The sequence below is a fragment of the Misgurnus anguillicaudatus genome, chromosome 3 (assembly GCF_027580225.2).
Source record: "Misgurnus anguillicaudatus chromosome 3, ASM2758022v2, whole genome shotgun sequence".
Taxonomy (NCBI): domain Eukaryota; kingdom Metazoa; phylum Chordata; class Actinopteri; order Cypriniformes; family Cobitidae; genus Misgurnus; species Misgurnus anguillicaudatus.
The window spans coordinates 30,040,288-30,067,484 of record NC_073339.2 but is presented as its reverse complement, the minus strand read 5'-3'; the positions used below and the strand labels follow the sequence as shown (position 1 = coordinate 30,067,484).

At 36.5% G+C, this 27,197-nt stretch overlaps 3 protein-coding genes across 7 annotated transcripts in view; 2 read left to right on the top strand and 1 right to left on the bottom strand.

The window, feature by feature from the left end:
• Positions 1–7,111, top strand: part of pds5a (PDS5 cohesin associated factor A) — a 52,801-nt gene extending 45,690 nt beyond the window's left edge. For 3 of the 5 annotated variants that reach the window (XM_073864309.1, XM_073864320.1, XM_073864314.1), the window contains exons 32-33: positions 3,872–4,091; positions 6,770–7,111. In XM_073864309.1, the coding sequence (XP_073720410.1) occupies positions 3,872–4,091; positions 6,770–6,811 (262 nt within the window). In that variant the 3' untranslated portion in view covers positions 6,812–7,111. Of the gene's footprint in view, positions 1–1,607; positions 1,684–3,871; positions 4,092–6,769 lie in introns of all 5 variants that reach the window. The other 2 variants (XM_073864325.1, XM_073864327.1) reach the window with 2 other exon arrangements.
• Positions 7,112–7,554: 443 nt separating this feature from the next.
• On the bottom strand, positions 7,555–12,867 carry ube2kb (ubiquitin-conjugating enzyme E2Kb (UBC1 homolog, yeast)). Its single transcript, XM_055205422.2, has 7 exons — positions 12,572–12,867; positions 11,669–11,762; positions 11,517–11,575; positions 10,297–10,379; positions 10,042–10,141; positions 9,828–9,956; positions 7,555–9,244 (listed from the first exon to the last, which is right to left on the bottom strand). Exons 1-7 carry the CDS (start codon positions 12,632–12,634, stop codon positions 9,170–9,172), a joined length of 603 nt encoding a protein of 200 aa, XP_055061397.1. The 5' UTR covers positions 12,635–12,867; the 3' UTR covers positions 7,555–9,169.
• A 6,642-nt stretch (positions 12,868–19,509) lies between these two features.
• smim14 (small integral membrane protein 14) lies at positions 19,510–26,765 on the top strand. The gene is made up of 5 exons (XM_073864306.1): positions 19,510–19,714; positions 20,583–20,668; positions 23,441–23,484; positions 23,583–23,731; positions 25,471–26,765. The coding sequence occupies exons 2-5, from the start codon at positions 20,589–20,591 to the stop codon at positions 25,507–25,509; spliced, it is 312 nt and encodes a 103-aa protein (XP_073720407.1). The 5' UTR covers positions 19,510–19,714; positions 20,583–20,588; the 3' UTR covers positions 25,510–26,765.
• Positions 26,766–27,197: the final 432 nt, after the last annotated feature.

The following is a 27,197-nucleotide window of genomic DNA, read 5'->3' as shown; positions in this document are numbered from 1 at the left end:
ATTCGCAAATCTATCAGCTCTTGCGCGCTCTCGGGAAGGTGACGCTTTGGTCCGCAACGCCCCGCTGATCACGTGCGCGTCTCTCAACAAACGGTCTCTTTTAGTTGCGCTGGGTGCAGAGTGCTTATGGATGTTGTCGCATTGCGTATTGTTTATCATTTCGCATAACTTTTAAGAAAACTACAATTAAAAAAATTATATTCAACCTGGCAAAGTGGCTAGTGGGATTGGCTGTCTTACCCGCCACGGCCGAAATCTACCCGCATTTGGCGGGTGTTAATGTCAAGCCCTGGTCATAATACCATAAATTCAAATATTATAATTCACTTTCTGACCGCAAAAAAGAGCCTTGGTTTGTCCTCTCTGGAAGAGAAATGCCCACTTGCATATCGTTGTTCAGCTCGTCTTTTTTGGTCTGTAAGTTACAACTTTCGGCGGGCGCAAAAGATTACGTTGGTGTGCACGAAAAAGCATCTCGAATGCACACCAAAAGTTACCAGTGCTGTTGTAAGTGACGACAACGATGTGTGAACGATTGTGTTAACGACCGTATAGCTGCCTTGTTTTTAGCATTCGTAGAGGACGTTGCATCGCGTGCTTTACAAAAACGGTGCTGTAGCCTACTAAAAGGTAAATTATAGTTCGCCTCAAAGTTTTTTTATTTGTGTATTTATTTAATGTGTATTATTTCTTCCCCAAGCTCATAAAATAAATTTGGGTCGCACATAAATTGGCAGGGTCGGTCGGAAACCGGAACCAAACAAATTTTTTTCTTATGCCTAATTAGTATCATTCCACATACAACAATGTCGGAACGGTCTTCTTTCTCCAGACTTGTAAACACTGGGGCGTAGTTTCGCATACATCACCCGTGACCTCTTGACATAATGACGTTTGCGTGAGGTCGCGCTGGCGCATCACAGGACCGTAGATAAACGAGAAGTTGTGGTTTAAAAGTGCATGTTTTTTATTTTTCTTGTCAAAAATGACAATCGTTTCGCTAGATAAGACCCCTATTCCTCGTTTGGGATCGTTAGAGTCTTTTGAAACTCCGTTGAAAAAATCTGTTAAGTGTTGGTGTCCATTAAAGTCCATTAAAATGAGAAAAATTCTGGAATGTTTTCCTCATGAAGCATAGTTTCTTCTCGACTGAACGGAGAGGGGCATCAACATTTTGGATGAAATGATGGTGAGTAAATTATCTGTATTTTTTTTTTAAGAAAATGGACTAATTCTTTAAGTAAATGGGGTCACAAACGGTTTGGTTACAAACATTCCTCAAAGTACCTTCCTTTGTGTTCATCAGAACAAAAAAATTTATGCAGGTTTGTAACGACATGAGAGTGAGTAAATGACATTTTCATTTTTGGGTGAACTATCCCTTTTAAGTTGGGGGCTTGTTAGACCCCTTTTTCTAGGGCACGTCCCACACTGTAAATGTGCTGTGCCCCACTGTAAATCTCAAGTTTAAGTTTCAGCAGTTTTTCTTGCCAGTGTATTTATTTATTAATTGATAACCGCAGCAAAAACAGATCTATGTGCAGCATAGTTACCCAATTCACACAGATATCCATGTCTGTGCGCGTCTGTGTTTTTCCTTTCTGCAGCCGCGCACAGCCGCCAGGTGACGTCCAGGTGACGCCACACGACTGAGTTAGCTTATGAAAACATGACGAAACTAAAGTAAGTTTCTTAATGATAGTCTTAAACATGTTAATACTGTTCGTGTTAAAGTGATACTCCAGCCAAATATCAAAATTACCCTGTGATGTACTCAGATCATTTTTCTGACAAACACATATGGAGGTATTTTAGTAAATGTCCTCGCTTTTCCAAGCTTATAATGGGAGAAAATGGGGATCAGGGAACAACTTCTAACTTTGGAGCCCAGAAAAGTGCATCCATCCTTCACAGAAGTAATCCACCTGGCTCCAATGGGTTAATAAAGGTCTTTTGTAATATTGTGAAAAAATTCATATTATAAACTATAATAACTAGCTCCTGGTAATGACGCCGTCTTGGACTCACGAGAGTCACTGCGCAATGTACCCATGGCAACGAACGCGTACTGTGCTAAAACTCTTGTGTGAATCGTGTGAGTCCAAGATGGCGCCGTTACCAGAAGCTAGTTATTATAGTTTACTGTTTTTTTCTTAAACAATTGCATTGATTACTGGCAGAAGACCTTTATTAACCCATTAGAGCCGTGTGAATTATCTGATGAATGCACTTTTTGGTGTTTAAAGTCAGAAGTAGTTCCCTGATTTCTGTATCACTTTAAGTAATGATCAAGATACTTAAATATGTTTAAATACATACATGTTTATCTTTCCCAGTAGTTGCAGTGTAGGAATAGTGGATTAAGAAAGGAAATTGTGTGTAGTACATTGTGTCCCTCACTTTTGCACGCAGCAAGCTTTCTAGAAAAAAGTAATAGAAAAAATAATGGAGGGCAGTGTTTCCCATACATTGATTTATTTGTGGTGGCCCACCACAGAATCAACACTGGCCCCCACAAATAGAATTTTCATGATTTACATTTTTATTTCACTATTTAAAACAGCTTAATTCGGATTAATATGTAATTTGATATATAATACAGATACAGATCAAAGAGTAGAAGTGAAACATATTTCACTGTAGATCAAACGCAAACACAACATGATGATGTCACATATATGCTAATTAGCAGGTGACGTCATCACCACCACAGTCTCTCAAAATCCTGTGGGAAACACTGGAGGGCCTGCGGACACTAGAGCTTTATCTAAAAACACCCCTGTACTTAAGTTTTAAATGTACAAAAATGTCTTTTTTTTAAAGCAGTGGAGTAAAAAGTACGATATTATGTTTTAGAATGTAGTGAAGTAAAAGTTTTTCAAAGAAAAACACTCAACACAATAAAGTACTCATACTTGAAAAACATACTTGAGAATATGCATATTGCTGGTGTATACCGCTCCAATACTCCAATGATTTTGGTTAAAAGGTGTTTTTCACATGAGAAATGCCTGAGCTTGCTGATAAACATCAAACTATAGCTCTGTGCATTGCATTGGTGATGATGATATGAGGTGTTATGCACCAAATTTGTGACCCGCGCTGACAAAATAAGTCTGAATGCGCACTGTCTAATTTTGAGCTACAGGTGAAAGAAAGCACAAAATATCGATTTTCGAGTTATCGAGGTGTAGCTGTGTCACATTTTTGTCAGATTTAAACAAATCCTTCATTTTGAATTTTTTGTAATCGAGAATGTCAAAATATAAATTTATTTTTGAAAACCAAACTTATTCCAACTCACTTTGCCAGCACGGGTCACATTTGTATGTAAAATGCGAAACCCTTCTAAATTGTCCAGATGGGTTTTGCATGAAAGCATTTAAATGTCCCCAGTGCATTTTGTTCTCACTCGGACACGCAAATGTTTCTTGTCATATCCTTTCCATGTATTTACATGGCATGTGATGTAAGCAGGCCTCTTCTCATGGCACCTTTCAGGGCTCCAGACTAACTTTTTTCACTAGGAGCACAGTGGCCCCCAACTGAAAATTTTAGGGGCACAACCAGAAAATTTAGGGGCACACACTGTAAATCAACATGCTTACCAAATAATCAAATTTCTATTAAGTAATACACTGTATTACTAATAAATACTTTGATTATAGATGCAGAAGTACAATGTGCTGTTTTAAATTTAGTGTCACATCATCACAAAAAAACTCAAATTTACTTGGTCGCACATGTGCAAATGGATGTAAAATTCAGTGGCACACTCACACACCATTTGGAGGCAGTCTGGAGCCCTGCCTTTTAACTGTGATTCAAGTGATATTGAATGTGTAGATGAGGCAGGTGTTTTTTGTCCAAGATCAGTGAGGGTAGCACAGAGAGCGTACGAACACGGCAGCCTGAAGACTTATGGAAGTGAAGGGGAGACAGAGAGAGAATTTGAGTCCAGTCCAGAGTATGTGCTCTCACTCACACAGCTTCTGGAGCAGCAGGATGAAACCATTCACATGCAGCTCAGGGATGCACCAGGCCCCAAACAGAAAGAGGCCGACTGTACAGCAGAGCAGGTCAAGCTGTCAGTGAGTGTTTTAAGAGGAAGGTTCATTTAGCAGAGTAATGTCAAGCCTTTATCTCAGGCTATGACCATTTTGCCTGAAAGCAAATGATTTTATTTATGTATGTTGTAGCTGTTGATGTGCAGAAATTGTAAATTCAAAATCTGTTTCCCTATTGTTTCTGTATGCTGTTACTTGTTCCGTGTAGTAAGAAGAGATGATTTAGAAAAGGTATCAGCTGTAAAAAAAAAAAAACACTAAAAGTAGTCCATTCAGGGCAATCTGTAACCATGTGATAGCTTTGTGTAAGAAGCAGGATATATAGGCAACTGTTATGTTGGTGTTATTTTTTCCCTTTTTGGAGGTTAAAGAGATAATTCACCCAAAAATGAAATTCGCTTATTTACTTACCCTCATGCTATTTAAATGTACTTGACTTTTTCAGTTAAACACAAGTTTTTAAGAAAATATGTATGTATACATATAGAAGTTGTAACTCTTCCATCACAGAAGTAATCCAACAGACTCTAAAACGAAAATGAAAAGTACCCCATAGTATACTCAATTTAATGCCATCCTAATGCAGGGGTTCATACCAGACGCAGTAGAGGCGGCAAGCGTGAGTGATTTACATGTCAAGTCAATGCAAAGACGCGATTAGGCATCCTGCGGCATGTTAACCAATCAGGACCTTGCTGTAGTAGCGAGCGGAGTTGCAGAAGCCCCCCCATGACGCGAATTTCCGTGTGAATATCTTGAATGACTAGAATTTCACGTGCAAATGAAGTGAGTAACCTTAAATGTTCAAGCGTCCAACTACGCACGAATAGCGCATTTTTGCCACCTCTACCGTGGCTGGTGTGTGCCATAGTTATATTAACGAACCTAGCTGTTCCTAGTTTTGTCACACGTCGTCTGGGACAACATAGTGACAAAATGCGCTCTATAGAACAATTTGTCAGGTTAGGGCTACTGTAGAAACATGACGACAACTTCCATGTAAGGAAACCCGCAGTGTATGTCATTAAAAACGGCTCATTCTAAGGTAATAAAATCAATACAGTTGATTATGTAAAGTCTTTATACACCACTGATAATATAGTTATGTCTATTATCTCTGTCAAGAGATCCTTCTAAGATTTACACAATGCACCTTTAAAGGCACTTTTTGGCCACTCGTGGGCACTAGACATGTATTTTTCACGCCTAGCACCACTAGTGGCCACAAGCGCCTGGCCAACCTTAAAACTAAACCTTTAAAACGCTACACGATCAACATTTTGAGGCATCAGGGAGAAACGCAGTCATGTTACAACTTTCTGATGAGTAACTCGTGGCAGAAGCCATTTCTCAATCTGAAGGTTGCAGCCTCCGGATGTCGTATTTCTAAGCTGCATACGTCATCAAGACTGTCTTATTTCAGAATATTAACAATTATAAAGTTGACTGTTATACTAAGTTAATCGTAAATTGTTGCAATATGCTTATGACTTGCGAATGTAATGTTCAGTTTACCTTAATAAATCCAGGCTTGATGACGTATGCAGCCTGCATATTTGACCTCCGGAGCCTGCAGCCTTCCAATTGAGAAACGACCAGAAGTATTTCCTTGCCTTTTTTGAAACAAATATTGTTGCATCGTCTCTCTCCCTCGCCACCAGGATTTTCCGCAATGGCGCTCGTTTTTCCTCTCTTTTGTGTGAAAACTGTCGCTCCAAATCCAAGTAAACCGATGTGTTTAGGTCTGCCGCTTTGTAATACGTCATGCGAGTGACAGCGGAACGTAGCAAATGGCTCGGATCTGATTGGTGAATGAATAGGGTTTGGTTTTACACTGTGTGAGTTTGAGCAAGTTCGACTGCTATAGCATCCTGGATTGGAATATAAATACCATAGACAGTAAAAGAAAGGTAAATACGTGAACATGTGAATGCAGCATCTGAATACAGGGAACTATATGCAAGATAATCGCCGTCATTTATAAAGAAGATTGCATTTATGTATGAATCAAGATCGTGAGTTTATAAAAAAAATTGCCTTAAAGGGAAATCGAACCCGGGTCGCCCGTGTCATAGGTCCGTGACACTAACAAAGTGCCACAGAATCACATAATAGAAGTTGCTCTCTCCACTCCTTAAGTAGCCTCCAGCAAAATTCACGTAAAAACACGTGTGCTGAGGAAGTGACGTATGCCGTAAAGCAAAGCAAATTTTGTAGTTTTTTTTGTGCTCTGGTTACTACCAGAAACCCTACGTTTTAAAGTACGAGTAAAAGCGATACAGACCCCGTCAGTCTATGGTAGACATGTCATTCAACCTATTTAAAGTCGATGTACTATCACAAGGGTCTTGAAAATATATTATGAAGGTTGAAAAATTACATGGTGTCGCTTTAATGAAGCTGTTTTAAATGCTTTTTAGAGCATTTTGAGACTTAATGTGACCGATATTTTAAAAACCGGTTTTGAGAAAAGAAACTGATTGCGTTTGGCATGAGGGTTAGTTAACTGAAAATGTTTGCTTTGGGTGAACTAATCCTTTAACAGCTTTGGTCAGTATAAACTATTTATTTCTACGTTGAAACATTAATAGATATGCTAAGGAAAATAATCTGCATGTTTGGTTGGATGGAATCAGTAGATGACGACTTGTTGCTGTGCTGCTGCTATAATACAGACGAATTTATGATTCTCTTTGTTTCAGGTAAAGCGTAGATTTGTGAAGACGAGGATGGTCAGGCAGTAAAGGATCAAAAGACCCAACCGAAGACACGTCCACTTCACGTCCACATCAGATGTTCTTCACAAATCTGAACTGTCATTACCCCTTACCTCATAAATGAGGATTGAATTCTTTAGATTCAAAACGTGTATGTAGAAACACAAAACTGTTTCTCTTCATTCGTTATAATTTGTTTGTTGTTTTTTGTTAAAATTGTTTCTTGTTGCTCTTTGCCTCTCTGTCTGGAGCTATTTTTAAAAACGAACATTTTAAAGAAAAAAGTTTATTCCAAGCTAAGGTTGCTTATTAAATGCCTGGAAAGATTTTCTACTTGTTTTCTTCTCCGTCTCCTCTTTTAGTTCTCTTATGAATCCAAAGATACAAGAAGTCATTAGATTTTTAAAGTTGCAGTGCAGAAACTGCAAGTGAAAATGGTCCACTATGACTAGCAAAGATGCTGTTTATCCGGTTGGGTGTGCGAGCATGACTTCCTCATTGTTGCGTATTTGTTTTACAGTTGTTTCACAGTAAAGCAAGAGCCATTTTAAATTAAAATTTAACTTCTAGACAGTGCCGAAAAATACAGATCAGGCCATATTAGATCCTTCCGGACTAAGAAAAAAATTTAGGTTGTAGATGAATGTAATTTAATAACAGTGAGCCAATCAACAGTAGCCTTTGCATTTGAAAGTAAAAAAATCCACCACAATTAACTATATTTAAAGAAATAAATGCATAAGCATGACACATTCACAAATTACACAATATAAATTTTCACCTTTTTTAATTCAAAAGAATATGACAGTTTCACAATAAATAACCATGCTTGTACGGCTCGAGTAGGTTTTGTTTCTGTCTCGTTTTGTAAAGGAGCTTAAAGTGACTAAACCCAGAGCCCATGACCTGCATTTCTCCTTTTGACAGAAAGTTTTGTCCTTTAATTCACTTCTTCGTGCAATATTGAACAGGGTGATCACTACAGGAAGACAGTCTTTTGTTTTTTGTATCATTTTTGTTTTTCATACAAAATATAAATCCAGCCATCGATGGTGCATTCTAGAGATGAACAGTACTTTATCCTGAAAAAAAAACTTGGCTGTATGTACATGAGAAGGGTTTATGAATGCAACTAGCTGTAAAAGTGGGAACACTTTGAAAAACGTGGGATTGTGGGAATGCTATCAAATCATGGCAGGCCAAGCAGTTACAAGGGAAAAACATTTAACACTTTTAACCCATTTAGGAACTGAAAATGGTGAAAAAGCATGATCGCCCTTGGACCATTTTGCTGTCGAGCATCTTTGTAGACTAGAAATATTTTACCCAAGCTTTCAATTATGGCTACCCTGCCGCTGGAATTTGAAAAGTTAACTGCTTAGAAAATCACCTCACACTTTAAATTCTTAAAACTTTCACAACTATACCTCATATGTCTTGTACATATTTATGCCATAATGAAACACAAAGTTGTGATTGTGGCACAAGAAAAAAGCCAATCTTCAAAGTCTCTATACTCTACGTCCTCATCTCTATGTGTACAAAATTTGTCACGAGTATTATCATACTTAACTGTAACTTTTCATAAAAGAAATTCTTCAACAACAAAAAAAGGCAACTTAAGTGTCTGTCATTGATCAAGAAACTGCTGTGACAACTAATCCCACAATCTCCCCCTTCCAAAACAAAGAGGGAAAATTGAGAAGAGGAATCTTGCTGTCATTTCCAAATTTAACACTTCAATGAATTATTCTGAAACCTTGTCTGTACTCGCACCATAACACCATGTCATCTGGCCATACTGTCTGCTATACAGGGCTGATTAGTGCAAAAAACATTAATTAAAAGAATCAAATGAGCAAATAAAATCACACATTTGTTCATAGCATGGAAAAGAAGGGGTACTGCGAATCTTAATTTTTTAAATTTGTTTAAATCCTAAATATCCCATTCAAAAAAGCATATCGCAAAAAACTTGAAAAAATAACATTCCTGCTGTTTTTCCTTTTAGATGTGCACACCTTAAATACACTAATTTACATGTACCAACATTGCTTCACAGATGCAAGTGGATGTTCTTTCGTTTCTTTTTAGTGTGATATGACAATGATACAGGTTTTGCCTTTGCTTGGGATTCTTGAAACAGCCTAAATCTGAAGAGGTAAATGATTGTAGCAAGGCAAAAAAAAAAAAGAAAACATGGGGAGAAAAGACAAAAACATTTGCTATAAGAGACAGAGGAGGCCAAGTTCTAATAGTCTCTAATCTGCTGCCTCTGCGACCTTTCAAAACTCTCACTCTGAACACAAACCTAGACAGATGATGTATGTATGGGTGAGTTGACTGTGATGGGGGAAATATGGTCTGATGAAGAGAACTGGGTGATCAGTTGCTTAGTAGCAGCTCTGTTGCCGTCTCCACATCCCACGATTTTGAGGACAAAGCTACTATTACTGCATTCTGTAAAGAGAAAGGAAAAGACAATTTTAAGCAAATCTGTCACATAACTAAATAGAGGATTGTGTTAGCAACGCAAAAGTGCAAAGGTTTGATTCCCGAGGAATACAGGTTGATATACAGAATTAGGTCACTTTGGATAAAAATGTCTGCCAAATGTGTGAATGTAAATAAAAAGTTGGTTCAAGTTCTTTTATTTGATTGGGGTCACTACAGCCAAAATATAGCTGCAAGAAGCGAAACAAGGACACAAAAGGAAATTAAGTTGAGTTTGGATGAGCATACGAGCCTGATATAAAAATGCTCATAACAAAAAAACATGTCAGACGCACTTAGAGGGTTTTGGATCTAAACTCTAAATATTTCCATAAATCAACTTGCAAATGTTACATAAATTACACGTTTAAAAAAACTCTTCAATTGTGAATTCAAAACAGGTACATACAACATATTTTCTGTCAACACATGTTTCCATTGTGTTAACCATCATGCCATTGTCTTTCCGATTCAGTTCCATTGTTTAATACACAACTACCGCGTATTCATTTCTTAGCAATGCAAGCAGCTTTCTAGATGTGGTACTTACTTTGTCAAACCCCATTGCACAAAGTTTGTCTATTTTGCGTGTGTACTCGGGACTGGACACAGGAGCACCAGCGTAAACGTGAGACCAGAGTCGAGCGGTCTGTTTGAACATTTCTGGATTTTGCTTATACTGAAAAAACCACAAAAGTGACATATTTTAAGAGATTTCTAGGATTTGTTATTGATGGTTATGGTTTGTACACACTGTTTGTTACCTGGTTGGCTACCACGGCGTCTTGTGGATCATCTGGCTCTGCGGCAGCTAACAGAGCCTGTAGTGAAAGGAGAACTGTTCGCAGTGTCATAGCAGCAGCCCTGTACACAGGAGGTACAGACAGAATAAGTAGGAATAAGGGTACCAACTAGTTTAAAAAGGCAAAGAGGAAGTAGGGTAAAAACATTTCAAATTTGGTATGTCAAGTACATTACATGATGCAAACTATACAAGCACATCAACTGTATTCACTCACCACTGGTCTTTTAAAATATCCAAACATATCGCCCCGGTAACTGAACTTATATTGGGATGCCAGATCTTCGTGATAAACCGCACCTGAAATAAGATCGACTATTTTTTAATTTTAAGGCACTTTGTTTTTTCACACTTATTTTGAAAAAATAAATGCGACCTGCCTGTGAAAACCCGGCTAATGTTATTTTTTGTGATTTACTGTTTTCTACATAAAATCATCCTAACATTGTCATAATATATTCTTGATATCTTAAATATTATTAACTGAGTAAGGCTATGTCAAAGTTTGAAATTAAAGAGACAGTCCACTTTTTTTAAAATATGCTCATTTTCCAGCTCCCCTAGAGTTAAACATTTATTTCTTACCGCTTTGGAATCCATTCAGCTGATCTCTGGGTCTGGCTGTACCACTTTTAGCATAGCTTAGCATAATCCATTGAATCTGATTAGACCATTAGCATCATGCTAAAAATAACCAAAGAGTTACGATATTTTTCCTTTTTAAAACTTGACTCTTCTGTAGTTACATCGTGTACTAAGACCACCAGAAAATATGGCTAGGAACTATACTCTCATTCTGGCGTAATAATCAAGGACTTTGCTGCCGTATCATGGCTGCAGGAGGCCCAATGATATTAAGCAGCAGCCGAAAATAGTCCCCTTAGTATCTTTCAATAGCAGGGGACTATTTTCGGGCACTATACTTTTGGGTATAGTCGGTCTTAGTACACGATGTAACTACAAAAGAGTAAAGTTTTAAATAGGAAAAATATCAAAACTTGAGTTTTTTTTTTTAAGTGCGATGCTAATGGTCTAATCAGATTCAATGGATTGTGCTAAGCTATGCTAAAAGTGGTAGCGCCAAACTCGGAGATCAGCTGAATGGATTCCAAAACGGTAAAAATCAAATGTTTAACAAAAAAAGTGGAGTGTCCCTCTAACCGTTACATTATGAGACTTCAGCCTGAATTTCACAGACAGGATCACAAATGGTGCACATTACTCCAAAAATAAAAAACCTCCAACCCCTTGCTTCTGTTCTAGTATAACCCCTACTCATTATCTTATAACCAATGAATAAAAATCTAAACATTTGTTTTGTTGAATATCCTGTAACGATGGGAAATACGTCACATTACAGAAGTTTAAAAAAAGATTGTGCAACAGTGTTACAGGATGACTTCACATAAACATGATGAATGAACACAAAAATATTACCTTGGGTGGATTAAAGGGATATGTCTCAGGGATCTTGATTTCTAGCTGATATCTGCCTCCTGTTGTAAAAAATGATCTCAGTTCAGTATCACCATACAGACCTACACAAACCATGGTGACAATCCAGAAGACTAGGAGATTATGAGTCTTACCTTCATACGGTGTGTCTGGTGGTCCTGCTATTTCTCCCTTTAACTCTGTAAAGTTTTCATCCACCAGGTCTACTTTTATTTGATTTTTACTCGTCTGTTATACACACACACATGCAAAAGAAAATATATAAACTTCTCAGCATTGAACATATCAGTTATCATGAAATGATAAGAGTTCAAACACTGCCATGGTTGTCTATGTGACACTGTCCTCAATATTTTATATACAGCATAACATCATCTCTGGGGTGATTTTTTTTTACCTCTATGGCCCAGAACAAAGACGTGGCTAATGCAGTTTTAAAGTCACGGGCTGTGCCTCAAAACCTGGTTAGCTACCTACCTAGAAGGCGTTTGTAGGCCTCATATATTCTTAAATATCTTTATAGGTAGGCAGCTTGTTAGGTGTTTTGACACAAAGCCATGGTAACGTTACTGCACTCCTGAAAACTAGTCAAACACAGCCCAGCTAACTGACACTTACATATCACAAGCAGCACGGCGTTTAAAAATGTATATTTACAAAAAACACACTCCAAACTACTAATACGCCCGCATAGTATTGTGAAATAAGTGACAGCGAAGCTAGGAGGCTAGCTATGAAATAGCATGTTAGCACACAGGCTAGAGCTCGGCGCAAGCTATACAAATATCGCAGTACATAACGTGTTTATAAATTATTTTTAAACATTTTTACTTAGTTGTTATCTTAAAAAAATAACAAGACAGTATTTGGCTAACGTGTGACTTCCGTTTCTAAATGGCTTGATCTGACAGCTCATGCTAAAATTAGCTTAGCAGGCTACGCTAGCCCACTGACTTCAGGGCATAGTTGTTTATGCCCTGACTCAGTTTTTCGTAACGTGCATTGAAAAGACTAAATGAACGTAACGTTTTGCAAACCTCTTCGCTTTTCAGCACTTCTTTGAATTCTCGCTTGATCCTCTGCACAGCGATATTTGCCATGGCTGATTGATTACTCTCTCTCTCACTCTCTCTCCTTACTCTCTTCCGCTATTTTGAGCCTCCAGTCCGCAAAGACTGATAGAGCGCTCTCTCTCTCTTTCTCTCTCACTCTCTTTCTCTCACTCACTCTCTCTTTTGAAACACAATGGCTATGGCAGCCTGGAAAACTCCGTAACACCGCGTTTGTCCTGCGTGTTGAATCGGGTGGAGACAATGTGCAGTAGCTCTTGACATGTCCAGAAAGCATTTAGATCTTGTATGGTGTTGTTTGGTGTTGTCAATGCTGTCACATGATTTTGTGCTCCGAAGCACATCTGTTTCTCTCCTCCACGATTGTTCCAAAACACATCTGTTCATCTGTAACCTCTGGGGCCAGTTGTTCATAATGTTAATCCCATGCTTTGCTATCCAGGATCAGTTAAAACATCTCACTTTTGTCCTGGTTTTTCAAAGCAAAATTGGATTTGATCACCCTGATCCACACTTTTTCAGATCACACGTCTATGTTGACTGTTAGCTATGTAAAAAACAGCATGTAGTTCGGTCAGTATGGGGTCACTAGTGTTTACTTGAAAAGACAGTAACCTTTTTAAAACTAAGGTTGTTAAAACTACTTTCGACTGTTTGTTCTCTGATGATTGTGATTGTAATCAATATACTGTACAGTGCCAAATGACAGTTAAAGGTATTGAAGAGGATTTTCTTTTTCCGGGTGGAACATCAAGACTATTGGTCCTCCTAGATGTCAATCAGGAGTGTTGCGCAAATGCATTTTTTAAAAATGTGGAAAAGGCAGTTCTTTTCTAAAATTCGAGAAAATCCTCCGCTATACCTTTAAAGTTAAAGATTACTTTGGTTAAAATTAAATGTTAATGGGGACATATCATGAAAATCAGACTTTTTCCATATTTAAGTGCTATAATTGGTTCTCCAGTGCTTCAATCAACCTAGAAAATGTGATAAAGATCCACCCAGTAAATTAGTTTTGGCAAACCATTCTGCCCAAGCATGTGAAAAATAGGGAAGTGAAAAAAACACAGTATTTCAAAAGCAGTTGAATGTAGCGTTGTCATACTTGGTAAGGCATCTTTACATGTAACCACAGTCTTGCCCATGTAATGATATAATCCACATTTGACCAAAATTGAGTTTAAATGGACATACGTGCATATTTTACAGTAACGGTGGTGGATACACGTTCTTCCGATCATTAATTAGAATGGCCAAGTCGCGTTTCATATTGACAGATGAATACGCTCAGTTTATTAAATAGCCTACGTCTTATTAAATATGCTTAGTTTATTTAAGATTAATTATAAATTTATTAAATGTCTCTTGCAAACTATAAAGGGACAATGAATCAATACACTGACATGGTAATGCTAGACAGCTACTTTGTTTGCAAAGTCCTACCGTAATTTTGTCACTCCTAGACGTACGTCTGGCGTCAGGGGGGAAACGTTTACCTCGATGAAGGAAAGTCATTGTCTCACCAGGCAATGTTTATTCGGCTATCCAGTGCTTAGCTTCGATGAAACTTCACGAGACCGTCGAGATGCTTTCACAAGGGGGAGATACGCGGCGTGATTGACAGCTTTGACACCAAATGGATATACATGAAAATCAGATGACATGATTTCACAACTTTTCATTGGCCATTTAGATATGTGAAACATACTGTATACGTAAATAAACCTGGACATTCAATCCGTCGAAAAATCTAAAAATCTGCAAAATGGACATACGTGGTTTTCATCGGACAGAGACGATATGTGAAGTTTTAGCTCAAAATACCATATAGACAATTTATTATAACATGTTAAAATTGACCCTTTGTTGGTCTGTGCAAAAATGGAAATAGTCTCATTTTCATGCCATGACCACTTTAAATCATCTATATGGTATTTTGATCTAAAACTTCACATACGATTTATTTTACATCTTAAAAAGACTTGTAAAATATCCCCTTTAAATACTTTATCATAAAGATTGAACTAATCAAGAACAAAATTTCAACAAAAACAATATATTTATAAATATTACCTGATAGAAATGTGGTATTGTAGACTAACTATAAAAAAAATTTAAAAAGAAAGTTTTATTACATATTTGTTTCTGAAATCCACCCTTCTGCTGGTATCAGAATAATCCTACTTTTTGGGATCAAACAAATCCCAATATTACTAAAAGTTTTGAACAACACAGAGTAACGATTTGATCCAGATCAAAACCTAGACTGGATTTTGTGATCCAATCCTAATTCAGAATATATATTTTTGTTTTGAACAACCCATTTGAAAAATTTTATTTAATCCGATATACGAAATCCCAATGGGATTTTTTAACTTTTGAACAACTTGCCTATATGGAACTTTATAATATAGGTAGGTAGGTAGGTAGGTAGGTAGGTAGGTAGATAGATAGATAGATAGATAGATAGATAGATAGATAGATAGATAGATAGATAGATAGATAGATAGATAGATAGATTTGTATAATGTGGATTATTTTAAAGAAAAGGACCTCAAAAACTAAAAAAGTGCTCACGAGCATTACCGGCAGTTTAAACACTGTCATTATGAGTCATGGATGTGCTCTGTTTATTTCTTCATCGCAATTTCTTCATTTGATTGCTTCATGGCACTTCAGTGTATTGTCATGCCAGCTGAAAGATAGCTAAAGTGTATCAACTACTACACTGAGATAATGTTACTGTGTAAAATTAATGTTACCTCCAGATCCTTAAACTCTTGCCTGACTGCAAACCTCTCTTTGCACAGAGGTGATTCACCCGTCTCCCATCGTCTTTAGGAAACCATTTTTTTATTTCCGACAAAAAATTTGTTCCAGAGGTCAGTTTAGCCACTAGCCAGACCAACAAATAAACAGACCGGAAGGTGACTTTGGGCCAGCCGCGTAACTTAGACAACATGTATGCTTCAGATGAAACTGCCTCTAGTAGGAAACAAAGAATCCATTGTCACTATTAAGGTGCGCACATTAAGAGAAACAAACAGCGGCAGATTCAAACCAGTGAATTCATTGATATCTTCTTTAAAGGGGACATATCATGAAAATCTGACTTTTTCCATGTGTAAGTGCAATAATTGGGTCCCCAGTGATTCTATCAACCTATAAATTGTGATGTCAGAAGGGGATAATACAGCCCCTTAATCTTCACTATCCAACCACGGCACTGCCATTTAATGCAGAGATCAGCTCATTTGCATTTAAAAGGACACACAAAAAATGGCACATTTCTGAAGGGGACATATTATGAAAATCAGATTTTTTCCATGTTTAAGTGCTATAATTGGGTCCACAGTGCTTTTATCAACCTAGTAACTTAGTTTTGATAAACCATTCTCTGCAAGCATGTGGAAATATTGAAATTAGTCTCCCCCGGTGATGTCAGAAGGGGATAATACCGCCCCTTAACCTGCACTATCCAACCACAGCACTGCCATTTAGTACAGAGATCAACTCATTTGTATTTAAAAGGAAACACCCCAAAACGGCAAATTTTTGCTCATACCTACAAAGTGGCAATTTTAACATGCTATAATAAATAATCTATATGGTATTTTGAGCTAAAACTGCATATACACACTATGGGGACATCAAAGACTTATTTGACGTCTTAAAAAAGTCTTGTGAAATGTCCCCTTTAACTTACTGTAAACTTAAGCGCTTTTAATACACACATTTTAATGCTAGTTAAAGGAAACAGTCAGCATTACATGCATGAAATCCACTCATGATCTGTCTGGCATTTCAACAGGGTGACCAGACCCATCCAGAATGCAGCAGGGCATCTTGTCTTCAATCAAACAAAAAGAGTCTCAATCACACACACCCCTTCTGATCGCACTCCATTGGCTACCTGTAGCTGCCTGCTTCAATGTTAAAAGTCAAGCAAAGTAGCTAATACAAAATCTTTGAGACAGTAAAAGAAAATTTCCCTCCTTACCTCAACTCACTCTGACAAGGATACATCCCCTCAAGCTATTTACACTTGGTTAATAAGCAATGCCTCTTTGTTCCATTACAACAAGACACCAAATGACTCACAAAACATTTATTAAGGATATATTATTCATAACATTTATTAAAACATTGTCCAATACCAAGCATCGGATAGAGTAATGTACAACACACTGCCACTGGACTGTGTAGCAGTAAAAACATGTTTTGTGGAGTAACAAATCACGCTTTAGATGAGCGAGCCTATGCCAAGGGAATGTTACCTGTCTGACTGCATTCTACTAACTGTGAAGTTTGGTGGAGGGATGGATAACTTCCAGTAAAGTTTAATCTTAATTCTTTAGCATTTGAACAACATTATGCTTCCAACTTTGTGGAAACAGTTTAGGGAAGGCCCTTTTCTATTTCAGCATGATTTTCCCCAGTACACAAAGCAAGGTATCACCATAAAGATATGGTTCGATGAGTTTGATGTGGCAGAACTTGACTGCCCTGCACAACCCTATTGAACACTTTTGGGATGAACTGAAATGGAGATTGCGAACCAGGACTGCCTATCCAATATCTGATCCTCATAGATGCGCTACAGAAAGAATAGACACAAATTATTACAGAAATGATCCATAATCTTGTAGAAAGTCTTGTAAAAAGAGGGGAAGCCGAATGGGGGGGGCAACTAATGTATTTGGATACAACTTCATTGAAGGGGACTTTTTTCAAGTGCTATAATTGGGTCTCCAATGCTTCTATCAACATAGAAAATGTGTAACAGAACAACCCAGTATCTTAGTTTTGGTAAACCATTCTCTGCAAGCATGTGAAAATAGGTAATATAAATTTGTCTCTCATTGTGATGTCACAAGGGGATAATACAGCCCTTCAATCTGCACTATCCAACCACAGCACTGCCATTTAGTGTAGAGCAATGGTTATCAAACTGGGGTCCGCGAGATGGTGCCGGGGGGCCCCAGTTTTATGACATTTTATAAAATACATTAATTTATCATGAATTCTGTAAAATTAAACCTAAAAAAATAAGGCAGCACTACTTTGTATAATTTAATGTTTTGTTTAATTAAAATGTGTAGTTTTAGAACTGTTTTTTGACATAATTATTTTTTGAGGGGGCCGCGGAGGAATGCACCATACACAAAGGGGGCCGCACGCTGAAAAAGTTTGAGAACCACTGGTGTAGAGAACTCATTTGCATTTAAAAGGACACCAAAAAAGGCACATTTTTGCTCTCACCTACAAAGTGGCAATTTTAACATGTTATAATATTATATATTTTATACTATATAGGCCTACTATAATTATATGTATGGCATTTGAGCTGAAACTTCACATACGTACTCTGGGGACACCAAAGATGTATTTAACATCTTAAAAAAGTCTTGTGAAATGTGCATCTGGCAGATGTTTTATCCAATGCCACTTTCAAAGCGTGTAACATATACTGTAACTTTTTTATTAGCACACCAATTAACAGCAGCTTACCCTGAGATCGAACCAATGACTTTAAAGTTGCTAGCACACCCACAGTAACTTACTGTCAGCTGAGCTAACGTAGACTAACTGTGTTCCGTACACAACAATGTTTCGTACAGACGACCTTTAACTGCCAATAACTCAATAAATAATTTGAGATCACACACAAAATTTATATCTGTGTCATCCTCATTTCCCCACCTTTCATCCACGATCAGGAAAGAGAACCTCATGCAAACTGTTTCAGTGATTATTTAGAAAGTCTGCAGGGTGCGCCTCTTGTGTTTGAAAACGGCCGGTGGGCAGGCTTACGCTAACAAACTGCAGCTTCGGGGGGAGACAAGTGGGGCAGCAAAAATTAGGATTTTGGTTTAATTTATGCTTCACACTGTATTTACGTCTTTATAAAATGAATGATATTTATCACAAACTGTTAAATATATAACCTTTTGTTGGAAAAAATATTTGAAATTGGAACATTTAATGTTTAAAGTCGGTAGCATCCGATGACTGTATAATAAACCCAGTCGGATAGCACGTCTGTCAGCATCTTGTATGCAGTGATTATGTTTAACTTAACTTTCATTATGCTTTAACAAATTAAAGAACATCACAATCAAGTCGAATAAAACATTATTTTATATTTAATGTCCATTTTCGCAGTTGAAATCAAGTTTTGCGCTCTGTACGGAACATCATTGTTAGCATGTACGGAACATCGTTTTCCCTCATCATCTTTCGTACACAGGCGGAGGAGGTACTTTTCCTCACTTTTCTCAAAAACTATTGGTCCTAAAGACATCAATCAAAGTTTGACTAATACAATAGGCCTTCCCCCAGAGAATGCGCACACAAACATGCTTATTTTGAGCAAGTTGCTTCGAGGAGTAGCCGAAAGCTATCGAAAAAGCACGAAAGTGTACGGAACACAGTTAGTCTACGTTACATGAACAATGCAAACGTGTATATAATTTACACAGCAAAGCATTAAGCGATAAAAAAATATTCTACCCATTTATAGCGGATGTGGTCTGGTCTGTGTGTGGTAAATAAAAAAATACGGCATTTACATATTTACACGGCACATTTTACGTCATAAAACGACGTGGCTGGCCCGGATTCCCTGTTGCGAATGTACGAATCCTACTAAGGCGAAATACTAGTCTTACGTTTTTCAATTACGCATTGTTATATTTTTAGACTCTCTCTCGCTTAAATTTAAATGTCGTTCGGCGCGCCACCGGAGAAAACATACGGAAATATGAAAAAGAAACCAATAGGTTTACCTTATTAGTATTAATTAGGTCACGTAACGAAGCGCTACAGGAAGGATACAAGCATCACCAACACAAACTGTTTAATATTCATGAAGCGAGCCTTCGTCATAGTAGGATTTTTTTGTTTTGCTTCTTGATCCTTATCTAAACACAGACGGAACAGCAGCCGGAGCTGCGGCCCAATGCCAAATAGCTGTGTATACACACGGAGAAATTGCACTTGATTTTGACCGTGCGACTGGAGACACTCGAGGTCAAAATTCACATATCGGTCCTCCTCGTTTCAAGCGAATGGTTTTAATTCTCTTCGAGTGAGTTGAAGAACTACTCGGTAAGACATCTGTCTTTCAACATCATTTTTGTTTTGACTTTGGGTTAATGACTTCATCTTTTACGTTATTAAGTGCTTCCAGATTCAACCCCCGAAATAAATAAATACATTTCTTTGAAATAACATAGTCTTTGTAGTGATCTAATACTCCCACAATGTTTTTTTGCTCAAAAAGTTATAGTTTGCAGTGACGGAACATGTTTTTTAGTTTGTGAAGTAACGTTAGCGTATTTAATATACAGTCAATGTTTTAATGTTTATGAATGTAGAAAAGTAAAACACGTAAAGGGTTACTGAAGTAGGCTCTAAATGTATCAAAGAGGAAGGAACAACAATTATTTTAACACCGTTGATGGTAAAAACATAATTTGCATTACTAAATAAACATCATTATTCTGAAAAACCTAACTTTGAAGTACTTTAATTTGTTCATAATTTTGTATAAATGAAACGCATTAACTTGTTAAAACCTGCAAAAAGTTTTGCTAGCGTTGTAAGTTAGTAGCTCACATAATGCATGAACCATACTTTTATGAAAACAGATGTTACCAGGAAAAGAGATTTTTTGTTGGAGGATCCGAGCATTTATTTAGTCTCAAACCGCCCCAAAAACCTCCATACACTCATGTACGACATTCATGATTACGTAACTATGCATCGATAGCTTTAAGGGTACAATGAGATCAACATAATACTTTACATAAGCACAGTTTTGTGTGTATTTGAATGCTAAATGTGGGTCATGATTGATGACATCCTAAACCTAACACCTGAAACCATTTTAATTGTCCACACCCATCTTTCTTAAAGCATGCATTTTATTGAGCAAGTATATTGAGTGTGTGAAAACCTCTGCCTTTTTATTTAGGAGGGGATGGCGGAAGGAGGTTTTGACCCCTGTGAGTGCATTTGCTCTCATGAACATGCTATGAGGAGGCTCATCAACCTGCTGAGATTTTTCTTTTCATCTGATCTAGATCACAATTTCAAAAAGCGTGACTTGTTGTTTTAGTAAATGTTTACATTAACTAAGTAAAATGTAATTAATGACATTCACAAGCTGAATTAACTAAGCCATAAGGATGTTCAATGTGTGCCACACCTCCTTCATACTTTATCTCCATCTGATCATCACACTCACCTACAGTATACACATTTATTGGCCTCATTATCAGCACTATTTAAACACCCCTCTAACAGGACTCTTTGTCAAGTAATGTTATTATAGTCAAAATAGTGGTTCTTGCCTCCCATGTGTCTTTGCTTGATTTTTGTTACCTGTTTGTCAGATGTATAATTAGTCTATGAATTGCAGGATTAACGTAAACTGAATGGGGCGGTTTCCCAGACAGGGATTAGACTAGTCCCAGACTAAAATAAATGTAAGAGCTGTCTAAACTGAAAACAGCTTGCACTGACATATCTTAAAATAACCTTTTTTTTTTGCCTTAAAATGCACACAAGTAATATTTTTAGTGAGGCATATTTGTTCAAACTAGTTATATTTCCTGATTAAACTAAGGCCTAGTCCTGTTTTAAGTTAATCCCTGTCTGGGAAACCACCCCAAGTTGTTTCCTATAAACATTGCATTGGTTTTGAAGATATTATTTATTGAAGACTCACCCATTCATATAATTGTTAAGTGGGGTTGCATAACGATTATTTGCGATTAATCTATTGCTGAATAAAGGTTTTCGTTTACATCATATATTTGTGTGAACTGTGAATAATATTTGTGTAAATATAAATATGCACACATGCATGTATAATTTTAATAAAAATATATATATATTTATATATTAAGTATTTTTATATTTATATTAGGGCTGGGCATAGATTAAACTAGATTAATCTCATACAAAATAAAAGTATTTTTTGCATAATATATGAGTTTGTGCTGTGTATAAATATTATGTATATTTAAACACACACACACATACATGTATATACATTTAAGAATTGTTTTATTTATATATCGTTTTTTATTTATATATATAATATAGAATATATAAAAATATAAATAAATATATATACACATGTAAATGTTTCTTAAGTACATGCATGAATGTGTGTGTATTTATATACATAAAAATCACACAGCACAAACTCATATGTTATGCAAAAAATTACTTTTATTTTGTTTGAGATTAATCTAGATTAATCTATGCCCAGCCCTAATTTATATATAATATAAATTTTACATAAATATAAATATGCCTCTAGACATTTCCTGGTACTTCTTCTGTGGCACAAATGGTGTTTCTGCACGAAAGCGCCCTCTGGCTTTTGGATGTGGTGGCATTTCAACGTAATTCATTAAAATTAATTCATCGAGAAAATGCGCATTTGCACGATTATTTGTCATAGATCTAGTATATACACATATAAACATTTCTTAAATATATACATGCATGTGTATTTATTTATACAAAGTTATTATACACAGTACATATGATGTAAACAAAAACCTTTATTCTGCAATAGATTAATCATTTGTAAGATTTATAGCAGTTTGGGAAACTTTGAAAAATTTTGTTCAATTATGTCAGTGGGGCAGGAACTAGACCTTACCTTTTCGATTTGAGCAAATGTGAAGCTCAGTCATTTGGTATATGACAATATAGAAAAATAATATTTGGCAGTTTTTGCATTATAAAACAAATTCGGTATGTCCTGTAAGTGTCAAAGCAGCTAATAATAGTTTTGAATGTAAATAATGGTGTTAAACTTTTTTTTTTTTTGGTGTGGAAAGCTGCTTCATTTCATATGTTAGGATGCATACCAGTTTGATAGGGTCTTTGGGTTTTAGACTGGTTTTTAGTATTAAGAACTTTGGCTTATCCAATAACAGAAATAACTAGGTACAGCATTTATTTTTTAAAGGCGGGGTGCATGATGTCTGAAAGCCAATGTTGATATTTGAAATCACATTTATATTTGAAACAAACACGCCCTTGCCCCAATAGAATCTAGACATCTTTTTTGATAGACCCGCCCCACACATACGCAACCCAGGCAACAATGTCAGTAAGTAGACATGCACCTTACTGCTGATTGGCTACAAGTGTGTTTTGGTACTCGGCCCGGCTGCCTTTCCAAAGTGTAAAAAATCATGCACCCCTCCTTTAATTTCAAGACCAACCACAACTACTCAATTTCTATTAAATAACTTTTCCAAGAGAGGATTTAGATTTATCCAGGACTAGGCCTCCAGTTATATTTGGATATTAGGATGATTTTACAAACATAATTTAATAAAGAAGTGCAAACTGTTTTCAGTTAAGACCACTCAAACGTGCATTTTAGTCAGGGACTTGACTTTAACCCTGTCTGGGAAACCACCCCTGAATGATTAACATCTCATGTTGTTTATGAAACATGATGACTGGATGTAATTTGGCTGTTGTAAAGAATTTGAACGTCCAGTAGAGGGAGCTAGTGTGTTTTTTTCAGACTTGCTTCAGCCAAAGATTAAACCTTGAGTAAACTTGTGTTTTTGCCGAGAGTTTTAAGTTGGTCTGCATGTTTGGAGTTAGAGCACACATTTAGAAACCACTAGTTTATCCCCACTAAATAGTTTGTCAAATTAAACTAAATGTCAATAATTAACATGCGTTAAGCCCTTATGCACAACAGTGGCATGTTATCGTTTTATTTCTGCATGACTTATCTGTTTATTCAGTTTAATAAATTAACATGTACTGCTTATTTATTTTCAAGCTGAGGCAATCCCAGTCCTATTGCACAGACACAGAGTGCCTTCAGGAGAGTGAGTCAATCCATCCAAAATGCATAACGCACATAACATACAGTGTAAGCTGTCTTGTTTTGTAACATTTAGCATTTTTTTTTCTTTTGGTTGTGTAGTGCCAGGACCCAATTCCTCAGTAGAAGGGGACATCACTGTGCCCATGATTATTATGGGATGGCTAGTTCTGGCTCTTGTGCTTTTTCTGTTCCGCCCTGCCAGTTTAAGGGGCCCTTCAGCCAGCAGCAAGCCCACTAGTCCACATGGTGTAAGTCATGACTCCTATCACAATGATACTGTTTACATAAAATGACATGAAATGACATCAAACATAACAGCTGACTCAAAACTGTGCTAGTATAATCTATAAATATGACCCTGCCTTTGAAATCCAAGCTAAAGTCTTGTGATCTTATTTAGAGATTAAAAGCATTAATGTTTGATTTAGTTGATTTCACTTTAATTTCAATCTTTGTTCTTTGAATGTTCTTTACATTAGGACATTACATTACGTGTAGGGTGATTTTATATGAAATCTTAAAAAATGGGTTTTCACATATGATAAGAAGTCAAACTTAATGACTCCCACAGTAAAATTTCACTCATTAAAAATTACAACAACAGAAATCTTTAATTGTATTTGCTTATTATTTGCTAGACTTTCCAATGTGTATTATTTACTGTTTTACTGTGAATACATAATTAGTACTGTTGCAACTTGAGGGAAAACACCACAGTTTTTCAACATTTTACTATGTTCTTACCTCAACTTAGACAAATTAATACATACCTATATTTATTCAATGCGTGCACTTGATGTTTGTGCGGCGCGTCGTGAATGTGTTGGCATTTGGCCTAGCCCCATTCATTCCTTGGGATCCAAACAGGGATGAATTTACATTTCCATGTTTTCCCTATTTAAAGACTGTTACATGAGTAGTTAGTAAATTATGGTGGTACAAAACTTCGCCCTCAGGCGCAGTAATATTGATGGAAGTTTGAGCAAGAGGGGGAATAGTCAGGAATGATGATGTTAGGGCGCAGATGTCGAAGTGTTGCAAACAAAGTGCTCTTCCACCATACAATATAGTTCTCATTTTTTATCTGCTTAAAAAATCGCCACGTTTTATTTTGTGTCACCATACTTACTCGTGTAGCTGCTCATGTGGCGGTCTTTGGATGGGGAAAACATGAAAGTGTTTGGTGGCTTCTAAGTTCATCCCTGTTTGGATCCTGGGGAATGAGTGGGGCTGGGCTAAATTCTAATACGTTTATGACACGCTGTACAAAGATTAAATGCACGCATTGACAAATGAATACATACCTATCTTTTTCAAAGTTGAGGTAGGAACCTAGCAAGGTGTTGAAGAACTGTGGTGTTTTCCTTAAACATTAATGTATTGGTTTAGCTAATAATGAAAGTTCTGTCATTATTTATTCACTCTCGCATCCAAACCCATATTACTTATCCAAATACATATATTAGTCTATATGATTTGATGCACATCATATTAAAAAACTTCTAAAAGAGATACTGTAACTTTTTGTGAGGAACAGACTAAAGATTTATTCAAAGACCATATTGATCTCTCTGACTACATTAATAAGATAAACATTGATGTTTGATGAATAAGTGTGTTATTATTTTAAGTCATATCTTGAATCGGTTGATCAAGTTCACAAAACCGGTCTGAAAGATTTGTTCAAGAACCTGACTGATACTGGTCAGACTGGTTAGCGGCTTCTGGCTTACACAGGCATATGTGTTCAGATGATTTTAAATTACACTGCAATGATGCATTTCTGTACTTTTTAAAGTTTGATATACTCTTAAAGGCAAATCATTATACAGATAAATTCTGAATAACATGTCATATTTTGTGATCTACAGAGAATAAAAAGTCATTTAGGTGTATGGACAGGCAGAGTAAATAATGACAGAATTGTAATTGATCTTTGTGATCTCTGAATTGGCTTTTTTGTGATCCCATTTGTCTCTTCATTTAGAATCATGGCAGAGAGCCACCAGCCCCACCAGTGGACTAGCGGTTTACCTCTTGCAGATGATCTGATCTCATGACCGTATGGCCACAACAACTGTTAGTTTCCCTAATCATCTTTACATGTTTCAGTTTTTGATTATTTTATCTAATAACAGGGCATGTTTCTACAATGTTGAAAATAAAGCAGCAAAACAGAAATTACTTGAAAATCAGTAGCAAGTGGAAAAATGATAAAATATGATAATGTGCTAAATATCTCAGTTGTTCTCATCATCTTACTCTTTCATACTATATTTTTGAGAGAATTATTGGGCATTAACAAGTTGTTTTAAGTGATACAATGCATATAAGCCTTTCTAATAATACTAATCCTTATAAAGTTATATATAAGAAAATGTATATTAAGTCTGAATATAAGTATGATCTAGAGTAGCCTAGATAACATCAAGATTTTTAAATGCGTCATTATTATAGGTGGAGAGGATGTTTCTCGTCTTATGGTAGCTCATACATTCCAAAACTATGACATCACAGACACGTGACGTCATGGATTTGTTTAGAAGTACGAAGTTTGACTCTGCATGACATCATAATAAAACAGACGTATTTTAAATGATTCATACATTTGAGGTTGACTATTACCAAGAGGAATCTATGAAAATGACATGCAAGAGTAAATCATAAAAGGGGTGTATTTCAGGATTTACTTTGTTCTGTTCACTGTTGTCATGGTTATATGAATGTTGTGACGGTCTGGGTGTTACTGTCAGATAGCTAATCCAAGGGCATTATTTACAGACATTTTAACATGCCTCAGACTATGTTAATGTATTATATCTCTCTATATATTAATTTTGACAGAATAGTGTCATTAGAAAAGTGCCATTCTCAACAGAGTTTTGTTGTATTTGCCCATTAATCGGCCTGTTTATGTAGTTACAGCTAATTAAGCAATTAATGGGGGATTTTGTCAAATGTCAGTGATTAAGAAAATATTACATTTTCTCCAGACTTTCAACATTTATTTTTGAAGAATGAGATTTTGTCTTTTAGGTCATGCTCAGATGTAAACTTATCAACTGCACTTTAGTTGTGGTAACCTTAAAATTGTGTTTATAGAGAAAGTGAAGGTCCACAAAAACACCAAAGATGATAATGTAAATAATAAATCAGATTAAAATGTGGATAATTTAATAATACACTGTCCCTCAGGCCTGTACTTGTCATTCTGTCAGACTGTGTACATTATAAGGGCTTGAACTATGCACTTCATGTTTCTTCAAATAAATATGAAAATAACATTGTGTCCTTGTTTTTCTTTGTAATGTGTGAAAGAAAAACATTTATCAATGGTGCTAGTTGCGTATGTATGCTCTTGCACAAGTTTTTAATCAGACTGGGTTGGTATGACTAGTCTCAAGTGTAATTTCTGCGTCAAACATACCAATAATCGTTTCCAGAGAGGGTCATATTACTTCTCCCCGTCACTGATTGGCTGTTGAGGCTGCGTTCATACACGTAGAGTTTCACTTGACCGGCGTGCATGTCAAACGAAAAGTCCCAGTAAAGAAACACCTGCCATGTATTTACATGTTAAGTTACGTTAGATAGTACAAAAAAAACATTTATCAATATTTCTCATTTAAATAGCAGTAAAAACACAACTTAATGTGCGCCTCGCAAGTTAAGTCAGACTCTTGTTTTGAAAAACATGTTTTGACCCGGAAGCGG

What these genes read in the sequence shown, in the direction of transcription:
- ube2kb (XM_055205422.2), bottom strand. Translation starts at nt 12,634, where the DNA reads ATGGCAAATATCGCTGTGCAGAGGATCAAGCGAGAATTCAAAGAAGTG. An exon ending in ACCAGACACACCGTATGAAG is followed by an intron (nt 11,576 to 11,668) that starts GTAAGACTCATA and finishes TTTTTACAACAG; the next exon opens with GAGGCAGATATCAGCTAGAA. An exon ending in ACGCCGTGGTAGCCAACCAG is followed by an intron (nt 9,957 to 10,041) that starts GTAACAAACAGT and finishes TGGTTTTTTCAG; the next exon opens with TATAAGCAAAATCCAGAAAT.
- smim14 (XM_073864306.1), top strand. Translation starts at nt 20,589, where the DNA reads ATGGCGGAAGGAGGTTTTGACCCCTGTGAGTGCATTTGCTCTCATGAA. An exon ending in AGGCTCATCAACCTGCTGAG is followed by an intron (nt 20,669 to 23,440) that starts ATTTTTCTTTTC and finishes TTTCAAGCTGAG; the next exon opens with GCAATCCCAGTCCTATTGCA. An exon ending in AGCCCACTAGTCCACATGGT is followed by an intron (nt 23,732 to 25,470) that starts GTAAGTCATGAC and finishes CTCTTCATTTAG; the next exon opens with AATCATGGCAGAGAGCCACC.